Here is a 14436-nt window from a genome sequence, read left to right on the forward strand (position 1 = left end):
GCGTGCGGCAGACAAAAGCGCATGAAAAATTCATTGGGATCCGTCGGAACCGAAAGTTTAACGTCAGGACAGCGACAAAAACAACAAGAACAACGAGGAGCAGAGGCACTATAGCATATATAGCATAGCGAGTGCTAGTCCTAAACGTCTATCGTTAGGTGTAACGAGGTGTGTGCCCCTGTGTGTGTGAGTGCTCCTGTGCGAAGGCATTTGTGACTGTGTCAGTGGCGTTGTTATAAAAACACAACAAAAATTGAATGCCGAATTGAAAGTGGTTGACAGGCAACTGGAAAAACAACAGCATTGGCAATAATGTCGAGTGTCCTTTCGGCCAAGGCAAAGTGAAAGCAATACTCACCCGAAAAATAGAGAAAAAATATGCAGGAGCAAAACAACTAGCAATTGCCGAAAGTTTATTATTTTACCATTGATTTCGAAGCAAATAAACTGCGCAACAATTCCAAAAATATATTGTGCTAGGATGGGAATTTTGGGCAGGCTGTGGAGTGGGGGTTACTCGCAGGACATCAAACGTTTAAATACAAATTAGTTGGGCATGTGTTCCAATAAATTTGATTTCTCCCCCTTATTGCCTTCTCTTTCGGACCCACATCGTCCTGTCTCTTTCACTGTTGAATTTTCAACAACTTTTTGGCATGTGGCATACTTTGGGGATTCGTCGAAATTAATTCCCGAAGTTTTTGCTTTTTGTTTCGATGTATTTTTTCCTTTTTTGTGGCTTATTGGCAGCGAGTTCATTTTCCAGGCTCTGATTTTGGCCCTGACCACGTTTGGTTAATTAAGCTACCGAAGTCGCCGAAGTGCGATTTGAAGTCGGCTTGATCGGACGTTGATTAAAAATAAAAGTATATGACACCGTCAAGGTTTCGGCGGAAGTTAAATGGGAAAACTTTAATTGCCAAGTACGGTCGCAAAAACTTTTTCGAGCTGGTGGACAAATAGGTTGCAGTTGTATTCAAAAATTACTTTTAATTTAAAGCCGATAAAGTTTCTCAGCAAGTTTTTCACAGTCAGTCGAAAACAGTTTCTTGAGAAAAAGCTGCGAAAAATATATTGTTCCAAAAATACTTTTTGCTTAATCTTGAATTTTAGTTTTCACAGAAATCACTAGCATTTTTTTATATCAATACAAAGGTATCGAAAAGTTTGCTACATTATATTTTATAGTCCCTTGCAATCTTTATAGCCCCCAAACCAGAAAAAACAATGTTAATATTAAACATTTGCAACGCATTTCATGTTTGATTAAACTTTTTATTACCTATTTATTATTTATATCCTTGCAAATTTATGGTTTATATTAGAAAAGGGAAACTTTAAGAAAAGCTTTAATGTCTTTTCTGCATTCAAAAATTCTATTCCATAATTAAACAGTAATTCCATTTTATTACATTTGAAAGTTTCACAAACCATTTTTACACATTACAAATTGATGTCCTAAAAAGTTGGCAAGCGCTGCTGTTAGCAAAAGATTAGAAATGTGTATGTGCATAATTTTAAATTTTACTATTATGGTAATACTTTAAAATATATAAAATACAAAAATATATTAAAATGAATAAAAAAAATGCAAATATGCTCAAACAAAATAAACGAAAACGAAGTCGGAATACATTTAAAAAAGATTAAAGTTCTCTTTCTATTTGGTGAGTCAGCTTAAAATGGCACGAATTTATTTGGCAATAGGAATGAAAAAAAGGAAATAAAAATGAAATCACCCAAAACCAATTTATATTACCTTTATTTATTTTATTAATAAGATGAGAAAATGATTAGAAACAACAAATGTAACAATCCAAAATGTATAACAAACAATATAAAATCACAACAATTGTTATTAGCCAATTTAATTTATTTATTTTACAGAAAAGTTATTAACTCAATTATATTTTCCATTTCGATTTTATGTCCTGAATAAACAGATTCCGCTTCCGTTCCCTACTCCAAAATCAAATGATGCTCGAGGGAAGCAATAAAAGTTGTTTTCCATTTGTTGCTACTTATCGGATGTCAAAAAAGCCCCAATTAATTAATGATTTGATTAGCGCATAAAGTGTCACCATTTTGGGGAAATTTCAATTTACCGAACCCAATTCCGAGAGATTTTACAAATTTATGACCACCGAAAAGTAGGCAGCGTCGATGAAATTTTAATGAAATTAGACCGGCGACCGATTTCCGCAATTTTCAATTGTAAAACGGCTATTCAGGAGCAATTCAGGGAATGGAATGGCGATAGAGTGGCCTCGCCGCAGTTTATGGCATTTTAATCATTTAAGAACGCTCTTGCTCTTTGCAGTCAACATGCAAATTGCCTGCGCCGGACCCGGACACCGGACCCAGGACCAGGATCTGCACCAGCCATCCTCCTCGACGTCGTCATTACCATCGGCATCACCAACATCATCATCATCATCGGAGGCAGTGGAACGCAAACGCACCGAAGAGCCAACAGGGGCGCAATAAAAATTGCCTATAAATGGGCGGAAGTGCCAGAGGCAGGGGGGTTGCTGAGCAGGATGTGCTACGCACAAGGACGATGAAGGAGGGGGAGGGGGAGGGGGGCGACAAACAGGAGCACAACAAAGCCAAACTTCCGCATAGGATGCGCCCGAACGGAAGTTATTTTGGCCGCCTGAACGTGAGCGCGCTGCTCATCTACTTGTGGTGCTATCTGCTCCTGATAATGGCAGCATCTGGCGGCAGCAGCAGCAACGTGGTAAACGGCCTCAAATGCTACTGCAATCCGAAGGAGTGCGACGTAATCCGCTCGCCCGACTGCCCCGGCAAAGGACTTATGCTCTGGGATCCCTGCAAGTAAGTCGCCGCTCCCAGCACTCCAATTAAAAGGATATTTTCCGGCATGCGAATAGGAGTACCCAATGTACCCAAGCCCCTCGTGAATTTATCATCAATTTTATGGCCAGAATAATTTGATATTCGGTTTTATTTCTACCGTTTTATTTCAATACTTTGCGCAAATTTTGCGTGTATTTTAAATTCATTCGCTTTAGCTACTCACTTTAAACTTTCAAGGTATGAGCAGAGTTCTCTTTTCACCTATATTTTATTAGCTTTAATAACTTTCACTTATTTGCATATGGATGTTTGGTTATAGGGAAATTTAAATTCAATTTTGTGTGGGTATGGAATGCTATCTACATTTAAGTACTTTTAATTAAAAAAAAGCTCAAAGACTAATTTGGTTTTCTTTTAGAATTTTTTTTCTATCCATCTAATCAATTAATAGATATTGCGAACCTACCTACACAGCATACTATTATTTTAATTGCTGAAATAAATTGGAGAACTTTCTGCCATGTAAAATTTAACAAAGCTCAGTTGTTGTGTTTATTTAACCTACAAATGTGTGCTACATATTTTTATTACATTAACGTGGATCGAAACAATAGAAACAATTTAATTGTGCATTATTCTGAAGCTTAGCTGATTACCGACACAATTATACAACATTTTTATTTCGCTTTTATTCACAAATTATGCAAATGTTTTCTTCCCTTGTTATTCCTTTATTTATTGTCAACATTAAAATCAAGTTATCATAACAATTTCTGTGGTTTTACAAATATTGTTCAGTTTATATGTGTTAATAATTAAATTTTAATTGGCTAGACCAGGAAAAAAATAAGCCACCATTAAAAAAAAGTATATTACTCCTAATTTTATTTTTCACACCTCATCTGATTACATTAAAAAATTAGGCAATAATTATTTATAATATTTTCTTTTTAATATACATTTATTTTTATTTATTGTTATGTTTAAATTGTCTTAATTTAAATAATTTAGTGTGCAAATTAGTTGTTTCTTTAAAAAACATTTTAATTTTACGAACTTTTTTAATAAAGAGAGAACCTGTCACGAATTCTTAACCACACTGTGACCTTAATAATTGGCAATGATATAATTAAGAGAGTCAGGCATCAGAGTGCCTCGTCTAAATTCCAATCCAATTCGCCTCGTGAGTCACGTTCTGCTTAGGAATTCACATCAGGCACCCGCTCAACCACCCACCATTCACAATAGAGAGTGTTAACTAATTGTTAACGCTTATCGAATCCAAGACGGAATCGAATCAATTACTACTGGGATTCATCCGTTCATTCCGTCTCTATACCGAGGATTATGCCCATTTATATATATGTCATATACGTCCAACTATTCGCAGATGTTGTCGCATATGCGCCAAAACTTTGGGCGAATCCTGCGGCGGCCCGGGCGGATTTTCCGGTCAATGTGAGCCGCCCCTGCAGTGTGTGACCAAGCTGCCCATTAGCAGCGGATTGGGCGTGTGCATGGGTAAGTCGATAGAAATATATATACACTAAATAAACTGGGACAAATTTTTTATTGATAATACACGAAAATGGTGGGAAATTTGTTATCAGGTCTTTATGAATCTGAAAAAGCATAGGCGAAATTTACATAAAATGTTAAATGTTTTCAATATCTGATTTAATTTAAATAAAATTATGTGTAATTATAGTAGGTATTTTCTAGTACTTTCCATTTTTGCATTTATAAAACAATTGAATTTATTTTGAATTATAAAATCTACTAACTCTATTTTAATTATGCCGAAATGGAAAATACTAGCTAGCTAAAACTAATTTGCCAAGTACCAAACAATTTGTATAATTTAATAAATAGGAAAATTAGACAATGAATTCTTAATGCTGTGAACTTAATTCGAAGACCATTTAAAAACAATATAGATCATACTAGTTTTCAAAATATTTAAAAAAATTGTGATTTTTTTGGAACCCTTAAATGTTTTAGAAATAATAAAACCAAGAGAGTTTTGTTTCGAGTGTATATTTTGCACATATAAAAAGTAAGAGGGGAAGGAGCGGCGGCACCAGCTAGCGGGTTATGGTTATGGAGCATTTGTATTTAGTCGCATCCATTATGCATTAACATCACGTATTATAGACCACAGAGCCCTCAAATGATATGTCCGCAACCAGTTCGGAGCGCTTCAGCAATTTGAGTCGCATTTGCCATTTGGCCTGCGGAGCTCCTGGCGGGAATTCGTCCGAATTGAATGTATAGTTGCGGATCTCGTACAGTTTTCCCTGCATAATTCGATGGCATTGGCGTCCATTCGGTTTTTGTGTGTAATCGTGTTTGGGGAATTAATGCGTGTCCCCGGCCGAGCGGCAATTTGAAAATGAAAATGGAAAATGGTAAATGGGAAATGGTAAATGAAATAACGGCAGAATGTTGTTCAAATTTAACTAGTTCTGCTCGTCGGGAGTGCCACAACACGAAATGTTGACAAATATTTGCTTTTATTTATTGAAAGTTGCCTCCCAAAGGAAAATATTTGTCCTCCTCATGCTGGGCAGGGGCAAAGTTTTGCCATCGAGCTACGAGCTACTAGCTAAAAAACAACGGAAGTCCTATTTCATTAAATTGCTTTCTCCGTTTGTTGTCATCGAAACATATTTATTCTGTTTTAGTTTCGACAAGTTTGATAAACTCAAATCAACTTGTTTCGGTACAATGCTGAAGTCAAACTTCTCTAGCTGTTAAATTAACTTTTGAGCAACTGAAAAAAGGTGGACAAAATATAGAACAAAAAATAAGAAATTTAAATTTAATTAAACATTTTTTAATTACATTAAAAAACGACTAAACTGACTAAAACATTTCAGAATATGAGTACTACCATTTGTATTTATAAAAATTTAATAAATTGTATAGGAAAATAAAGAAAAACACTTCAACCATTATTCAATAAAAAAATATTGTAAAATAAATTTTCATAATTTTTTGAAAGTTTAAATCAATAAATTTGCTTATGTAACTCACCTTTGGAACAGGACAATTACTTGGCAAGTTGCTGACAGACTTGAGCCTTTTGAACAATTTACCAATAATATTGTTTTGGTACATCGCCCCCAAGTACTTGCAGCCATCCATTTTGATATCGGCTATATTCATGCGGGTATTGTCCTTCTTTAACAAATCGAATACTGCATATATATCGAAGTGATCCAGTGTTTGATTCAAACTGAATCTGGCCGATATTACGGGAGTTCGTTTCCGCAACAGCTGACAGTCCACTTCATTCACATATTTCCAGGCTATAATTTTGCACTCCAAGGATCTTATAACAATATCGTAATTATTCTGGCGGGAAAAACCAATTTTTCACAATATTTTTTCTTAATTAGTTCGAACAAACCTTTGCCAAACCGATTTGCAGGGGAAGAAGTACGACCAAAAATGAAAAGCGGGCAAACATTTTGCCCAACTAAACCGGAAAATGCAAATGGGCTCGGCTTATATAGGCCGCGACTAATTTAAAATAAACGTCATCATAATCTCTTTTAATCTCGCCGAGAATCAAAGTTCATTTTCGGGGCTTAATGAACATTTAATATGAGTATTAATGCCCACCAACAGTTTTTCTCCTTTCATCGATTTGGTGTTAATAACTTTATTTGTACAATCTGTTTTTTTCATAGATTTGCAGCACCTGACCGCCCTGACCTACAGTCAGCACGATAATTGTTCGGACAGCGATTCGATTGTTTTGCAGCCGGGCTGCGAGATTACCAACAAACGCTGCCAGTGCTGGCCCACAATGCGCACCTGTCTCAGCGAACTGACCAGCGATGGGGGATCTCCCAGCGATTCCCGTTGGCACTTCAAGAACCTAGAGGTTGGTAAAAAAAAACAGAAACCTCAAATTTATATTTTAATATTATATGGCAATTTCCAGGACTGCCAGTTGAACTTGCAAAATCTAATTAAACTCGAACAGGAATTCGATGAAGACTACAAAATCTCACCGAGCAAATTCACATACAAAAAGCTGCGCAGAAAGCGAAAATCGTTAAGAAAACGCATGTGAGCATAAGAAAAATTATTCTTTAATTTTTAAATAGAGTAAATAGTTTAATAACGAATTTTCCTTTACTTTCAGCATCATTTTGAAGGATTGAGACTTCAATGCGCCATTGAAAAGTCATCCTCTTTCTCAGCTCTTAACTCAACAAAACCAAATTGAAAATCTCTGTACAGATAGTATGCTTACTTCTAACTAATAATATGGCTATTATAAATAACATATACATATATATATATAACAACGTATACATATACAAGAGGAAAAATACATATGAGAAATAGAACGAATTGTATGTATCCCAAGACATTTGTTACTTTATTGTTTTTAGAGTGCGCGTACGTATGTATAAATTTGCAATTTTTATTCCTATTGCCCCCCCAAAAAAACCAAAAGAATATACAAAACAATAAATGGAGAGCATTTCAAGAGTGTTGTTGCTTTAAAAATAACAAATACAAAATGTGCAAAATGTTGGAATTTTCCATAAGCATAAGTCAAGCCATTCAATAAACAATAAATCCGAATGACAAATTTTGCATGAAAAAGCATCGAAAATATATAAGTGGCCAGAAAAAAATAAAGAGTTGGTTTTATTTTTATGATTCGATTGGGCACGGCGAGAAACTGTCGTTATACAAAAAGGGGTTAAATTGATTGGCACCTATGTATCTGTAGTTTAATATTGTAAGTATTGTTACACCGACCAATATAAAAAGTTTTATTTTTTTTTTATTACAAAGCTTTTATTTTACATAACAAAAAAAATGTCTCCAATTCTTGTTTCTAGTGCAACTCTAAGTAATACCCGTAAGGGTAATATATATCCTGATTTCTGGTCTTACAGAAATTGCGTATACGCCTCGCGTGCCAATGTACTGGCAAAGTATTAAAAATGTTGCAGGCACATTTTACATACTTTTGGGCGCTCTCCGGTAAAAAGTATGCAACATTTTAAAAACGTGTAGAAACGGTGTTGAATAGACATGTAGAATTTGAGTGTTCAGCTGATAGGCGCTAGGTGTCGCACAAAAGCAAATGCCTGATCTGGCAACTCTTCGCTGGAAATTTGAAAAAATAGATAGATATATTTATAATTTAACAATTTAATGTTTAAATAGAGACTAAATAGAGAGAATCTTATAAAAATGGTCCCATCACGGAATTGTATACTAGATCTGCTACTCATTAGTCGAGACTCAATGGGTTATATTACGTCGAACCAACCACTGAAATCTGAAAACAGTATTACCCTTATATTTTTAATGAACATAATTAGACGTCGATTTATATGTGAAATCGATTTTTTAATCCAAGTCTCAACGTGTTTCAATAAAATATTTATTTATTTAAATAACTACCAACTACCAAAACATCACAAAAACACAAACAACTAAAAACCTAAAATAAGTTTAACAAGCGAACGAGAAAACTCCCTTAAAATTACTTTGTAACATCTACGAATTCAGGAAACCACTGACTCACCTGCCCTGTTTTGAAGACCTAAGAACTACCAGAACCAGGCGATTGAGGCAGCACTTGGAAAGCCAAAACGCAAAGGGGTTTTGCCCCAAAAACATCGACCATCAACGGCAGTCGAGTGGGGTCAGTTCTTCATCTTGAAAAGATCAAAGATACACTTTGGCGCTTAAGTGTTTTCCTCATCGCCACCTATCAGCTGAAGGAGTTCGAGATATTTGTTTCGCTTTTCGAATTGAGTTGTTATATATTTCTGTGCTGTGGCTCCGTGCACTCGAGTTCGTTAGGCACCTTAGTGGAGCAAACAAAAGCAATTAGACGGCGTCATCTGACAGCCTCAATGGAATAGTTTTCGGGGCGAATGCCTGAGGAATGCCGGCGAGCATTTATCGATCGCCCTCTGATGGGATGTCCAACTGCCAATGAGACCGTAAAGGCTTGAATAAAAATAAGTGAAATAAAAAAGCAAGAAATGTGGCGAGGGGGGGCCACTGTGTCCAGGGCGGAGAACAAAAGGGTTCGAGTGCGGAGGAGTGAGGTGTTAAAAATTCTACTCTTTATGCTCCTATTATGATTTGACTCGCTGCTTGTAGACTTTGATGGACGTTTACGATAGGAAAAATCTCTGCTTGTGCACTTGCAAAAAACACTGGAATACTTGTTCAATTTTAATGGTTTTATTTTGACAGTTCTCATAAAGAAAATAAATATTATTATAAAATAAAAATATGCTTTCAAAAGAAAATATATTTTCTTAAATGTTAATAAGCCTAAGTAAAAGCATATTAATTATAATAATGTTGAAACTTAAATAATCTTCAATATTATAAATTAAATTTTTTAATAAAATCAAATATTTGTATTATTGCAATTCTTCTCGAAAAAATAAATATATATAAATATATAAATAAATATAAATATCATATACTGAGAATTCCTACAATTTTACCATTTCTTCCAGTATTTTATATGTGCGTGGAGCTTTATATATCTTCTCAGCTTTTGTCTCACTTGTTTGACAACCGATGCGTACAAATCAAAGCAGGAATCCAGAGTCAGAGGCCCCGAGTTTCGAGCCCCAAGCACCGACTCGTCTGTTGTTTGATTAATAGCCGCACAATTGATATGTTAAGTGGTAAATTACGCCATTGGCACGCAAATGTATCTTCAAGATACATACATGCGTTTGTGTGTAGACAAAAAAGTGGGCAAATTGTTGTTTGTTTAAGGCGCCGCTTTGGATGGAGATAAAAATCTCGGAGCTGCGCTATCGAAACTCGGGAAAGGCGGAGCCTAAAGTGCGTAAAGTGATTTAATTTTGAATGGACGTCGGAGAAAGTCCATCAAACACACTCACTCAATTATTCAATTATTTGGTTGACTTTTCCCCCCTCTTTTATTTTTTGGGTGAAGAAAAGCTGGGCATATTTTACCAGGTTCGTTGGCTTAAATTAAAACCCATTAGTCTACTTTTAACACGCTTTCAGGGAGTCTCGGGTTGTTGTTATTTTTATGGTCCCGTTTATATGTTTAAATAAAGCGAAAAACAAAACCGAATCGAGGCGAACAAAAAGTCCATTAAAGCCTTTTCGTATATTAGAAAAGCGAAACAATGGGGAGGGAGTTCGATTGATGTCATTAAATTTTTGCCACGCCATAAAATTCATCGCATTTTGTTGTTGTTTTATTGAAAAGCCGCCGTGGAAGTGTTATAAAAATCATTTAAAAGCCGAGATGGCCGTAGGTTTGATGATTTTTTTGTGGTCTCTGTTTTGCTTTTACTGCACGAAGGCTTCGCTCATGCTCAACTAAAATGATTTAATTTCGAAACGTGCCTTGCAAATTTTATGATCAATTTTCGCTTTAAATATAGATTGAATGCCTCGTCGAATTATTTAAATGCGGCTCTGGCTTATTTATTTATTCCGTTCTTTTGTTTTTGCCTTGTTTCGGATATCATGTGACGAAGGTGCTTTAGTGGAATGCAAAAGTGAAGGAGGGAGCAGCTTTTTGATGATCAGCAACGGATTGAAATATTGTAAATTTTATGGATTTGATTTACGATATTTTAATAGAACAGTGATTTATGACCGGTAAAATAAGACGTGTATTTTATTTCATTTTAGGGAGAACATTCTTAATCACTAAATTATTTTTAACAGTATAATAATAATAAAAGTTTTTTATTTTTGTTATATAAATATAAATAATGTTTTTAGTACTGTGAATACATTATATTTTCCCTATTTTTCCCCCCTTTACATAATTAAATAAACGATCAATATTATCGCCCATTAAGAGTCCATCTACTGCTCCTGTGAATATCAATCTTATTTTGCTAATTCGATTCCGATTCTCTTGATTGTTTGGCCCATCAAAGCCGATGGAGTTGACTTCATTTCCATTTCTATTGAGGCATTGATCTCGCGTTCGGCCTCTCTGAATCATAAATAAACTGTGGCAAATTCTCTAAGCCAACTCGCTGAAGGCCCATAAATTATAAGGCGAAGACCAGCAACTAAGGAGGCCAATGTGGTTGTTGTGTCATTTTCTCGGCGCGCTTAATAAACTACACACACTTTATGCGATCTGTGGTTCCTGTTGTTGCGGCCTGCCGATTGCTGTTATATGATTTCATATATCATCGGAGCCAAGGAGAAACCTCCTTCTCCTTGTTCTTTTTTTATTTTTTATTTCGCAGAGTTCAGAATGCGCAGGCGTGCGGCATTTAGTTCAGCCTGTCGACTCTCGATTGTCCCTTCCTTTGCTTGGGCCCCCGATTCACCAGATTCTCCGCTTTAGCTTGTTTGTATATATACTTTTTTGTTTGATAACATTTTATTGTCCGCTTTATAAATTATTGGCGTTTGCCGGGGACTCGGAATCGGGTTCGGGTTCGGAAACGGGGCAAAAAGTATCCTTTTACGTTCTGCGTTTTTGGTATGCGACATGTGTCCAAATTTGTGCAGCATACAAATAAATACTATGGAAAAATACTTCGGAATGGTGGATGATACCCTGTAAAGCTGTAAGGATGGGTTCAAAAATTATTAAATAAATAAGTAATTAAATTTAATAAAAATTTATTTTAAAATCGAAGGTAATACAATTTATAATGTATTTTTTAAATTAAACCTAAAGGGTATTTAAAGGACACAACTATAGCTACTGTAGACCCGAGTAACCGACTTGATTTTATAATTTTTCTTAGTTTTTTCCTCTGCCCAGTTGAGTCTGCGCGTGTTTTGGCCTTTTAGGGCGCTTTGGCCCTAAAACAGACAATTGAGTGTAGTGTGAAAGTTGCTTTAAATACTCTCGGTATCGGTATCGAGGCGTTCCGATGCCCCGATGCCGAAGGCGACGATGCCGACGACTTGTGATGGAATGGGGCTGCCACCAAATCAAACCATTTATGTCTGGCTCATGCGACACATTTATCATCGTCAAGTAAAACAAAGCTCACCTGCACCTGTCTGCTGCTTGAAGAGAACGAGAACGAGGTTCTTTCGAGGGGAAGTTGATTTTAGGGGGAGGGATCTTTAATTATACATTTTATACAAGGCACACCCGCTGGGCTGTATGGGGTTCCACTGCTCAAAGTCAAAGCCTTCTAACTGGAGCCCGGTAATGAGCTGGGGCCCTGCACTGCCAGCAACTGAATAACTCATATAGATTGGGAACAATGGGAAATCTGTCCGGTATCCGTGGCATCCCATTATAGCCCTCGATTTATATATGTACATATAGGGCTGCCAGAGGAGCGCGGCGCATCGATCAATCGAAATGATATAATTATGGGCCAGCCTAAAGAGCGGCTCTGTGTAAATTGATATCAACAAATTACGCGAAAATATTTCAAAAATATTAACGAATGTGAATGATATAATGATGAGATGATGGATCTCCAAAGCACTGAAAGAAAGTATTTTGAATTTAAAATAATATATAATAATAGGAGATAATATTTATTTAAACTTATATCAGCCTTATATTTAAATTATCGGAATATTATATTTTTTAGGAAGATATTTAATTTAGAGTTATTTAGTGTAAAATGATAAACAATTATAAATTGTAAAAAATCGAATTATAAAGTATATATAATTAAATAAACTTTGTTTACTATTTAAAACAAAAGTGTAAACTTTTTCCTCAGTGCTTATGCTCCACCCTAATTATGCCCAATTTAAAAAGGGTTAATTAAGGCACAAAACGTATTTCGTGTCCTGCGTCCCCCAATGGAGAGCGTTATTAATATGCGACATTTTTGATATCTTTTTGCGGCTGCCCGGGGAGAGCAAGATGAAGATCGATGCTATAGAATACGAAGACGAGCAGGCCCTCCAATAATTACATACAGCATTTGTCATAACACCAGATATGGACATCCGATGCTGTTGCGCCGGGCGCGAAACCTTCGAGCCCCGCCAAAAGGCAAAGGCCAGCAGACAAAGGACGCTTTTGGACCCGACCAAGATCCGAACTATGCGACAAATGTAAGCGGGCAAAAAAAAATACAGAAACAAATATGAGGCAAAAATGGAAAAAATGATATAAAGACCCAGCGGCAGCAGGGAAAATTGTAAATATCATCATTGGTCGCAGCCAGCGATCTCTGGGCATTTTATAAATAAAACAAAATCATAAATGCTGCACTCGGATCTTGGGTGCCATATAATAATTACAGTCCGCATTCGCATTCGCCTCTCATTGGGCAGACGCTTCGCATTGGAATTCGGAGCATTGTGTCATATTTAATACAGAAATTTTAATTAAACATAATTTGTAAGGAGTGCACGTTGATGCATTCTGCCTGGACACACTGAAAGGAGACTGAGATTGCTCGCAACGATAGCCCCACTTGGGATCGGAATAGAGTAATTTATGGCATTTTATGGTTAGGCCATAACTTGTCTATCATCGCTTGGAATTTCGCTTTGATCTTATCGGAACGTGTGAGAAGTGGGTTCTGAGAAGCCCAAGATAGGTGACAAATGGGTGGGTTGATTGCTCTATTTCGATTTGGTAAGGTGCTGTGCAAAATGCCATTTTTCGTTCTAAGAATTGAGGTTTTGGCAACTTTCTATAAAGAATTTAATTTATTTATTTTTAAATTGTTAGAAAAATTTTCCCAATATTTAATAATGATGTTATAAGAAATAATAATGTCTTTTGAATTTAAATTTGTTTATTTTAAATGTTTACTTCCCTAAAAAATGTATTTTTTTGTAGGTACTTTATTATTAATATATTTTAAATGAAGAATAAAAATTCTTAAATTTTCAGGAAGGAATAATATATATACTTAAATTCTACAATATATCTTAACTCCTTGGTCAATTATTGGACTAACCTTCTGTTGGGCTACCACAGCCATGAAGATGTTAAACAATGCCAATGCAACCCAAATTCAATTCCGAATCGATCCCCGGTGATTATTCAAATGTTTTAACTAGTTCACCGCATTTGACCCTCCGTGGGCAGCGCTCAAGTTCGATGGGGGCCCAACCCCGAAAACCGAGGCTTAGGAAGCTTCCTAAGGTTGCAGCTCCGGAATATGACCACCGAAATCGGAGGAGTCGAGGTAATGCCCCCGGGCCATTTGACTGACTGACTCCGACTGCATTACATTCGCAAGACAACAATGGGCATTTTTATACATTTTTTTGGCGGTGCATTCGGCGGCGTTGGGCGTTTTTATTTTTACAGATATTGTTTACAATTTTCGCAAAGTCCAGTCCACAAAAGCTGTGCCCTCTCATTGTTGGAGCTGGCAAATGCTGATGCCGAATGCTGAATGCTGAATGCTGAAGCTGGAGCTGCTCCAATCATCATTTTGTAGATATTCGCTTGGTGATATATTTTGGGTGAGCGCTTCCGGCAAATCGGAGCCAGTGAAAGGTCAAGATGTGGCCAAGAAAAGCAGCCGGAGCAAGCGGAAAACTGCTGCCCAGGGAGCTGTGTGCCATTGGAATGGGATTGCGAATGGAGGTACAGGTAAATCTATTGGAGAACCATTTTCTAGGGAACTAACTTTAGGTTTGATTAAAGAAATACGC

General features: G+C 36.3%; 2 protein-coding genes across 3 annotated transcripts; one reads left to right on the plus strand and one right to left on the minus strand.

Moving 5' to 3' along the window:
• On the plus strand, window positions 1-7482 carry cmpy (crimpy). Of its 2 annotated transcripts, none has more exons than XM_017148313.3 (6): window positions 1-168; window positions 2321-2838; window positions 4211-4341; window positions 6516-6712; window positions 6773-6900; window positions 6948-7482. In XM_017148313.3, the coding sequence occupies exons 2-6, from the start codon at window positions 2501-2503 to the stop codon at window positions 6985-6987; spliced, it is 834 nt and encodes a 277-aa protein (XP_017003802.2). In that variant the 5' UTR covers window positions 1-168; window positions 2321-2500; the 3' UTR covers window positions 6988-7482. The 2 variants fall into 2 exon arrangements, with proteins under 2 accessions (XP_017003802.2, XP_017003803.2); XM_017148314.3 differs by having other exon boundaries at window positions 6977-7482.
• Window positions 4962-6292, minus strand: LOC108061899 (uncharacterized). The gene is made up of 3 exons (XM_017148315.2): window positions 6233-6292; window positions 5857-6177; window positions 4962-5117 (listed from the first exon to the last, which is right to left on the minus strand). Exons 1-3 carry the CDS (start codon window positions 6290-6292, stop codon window positions 4962-4964), a joined length of 537 nt encoding a protein of 178 aa, XP_017003804.2.
• Window positions 7483-14436: the final 6954 nt, after the last annotated feature.

This window comes from Drosophila takahashii, chromosome 3L, assembly GCF_030179915.1.
Source record: "Drosophila takahashii strain IR98-3 E-12201 chromosome 3L, DtakHiC1v2, whole genome shotgun sequence".
NCBI classification, from domain to species: Eukaryota; Metazoa; Arthropoda; class Insecta; order Diptera; family Drosophilidae; genus Drosophila; species Drosophila takahashii.

Excerpts from the sequence above, each read along its gene's own strand:
- cmpy (XM_017148313.3), top strand. The coding sequence starts at position 2,501 with ATGGGCGGAAGTGCCAGAGGCAGGGGGGTTGCTGAGCAGGATGTGCTA. Across the intron at positions 2,839-4,210 it reads ATGCTCTGGGATCCCTGCAA|ATGTTGTCGCATATGCGCCA; the intron begins GTAAGTCGCCGC and ends AACTATTCGCAG. Across the intron at positions 4,342-6,515 it reads CGGATTGGGCGTGTGCATGG|ATTTGCAGCACCTGACCGCC; the intron begins GTAAGTCGATAG and ends TTTTTTTCATAG.
- LOC108061899 (XM_017148315.2), bottom strand. The coding sequence starts at position 6,292 with ATGTTTGCCCGCTTTTCATTTTTGGTCGTACTTCTTCCCCTGCAAATC. Across the intron at positions 6,178-6,232 it reads TGCAAATCGGTTTGGCAAAG|AATAATTACGATATTGTTAT; the intron begins GTTTGTTCGAAC and ends TTTTCCCGCCAG. Across the intron at positions 5,118-5,856 it reads GTAATTGTCCTGTTCCAAAG|GGAAAACTGTACGAGATCCG; the intron begins GTGAGTTACATA and ends CGAATTATGCAG.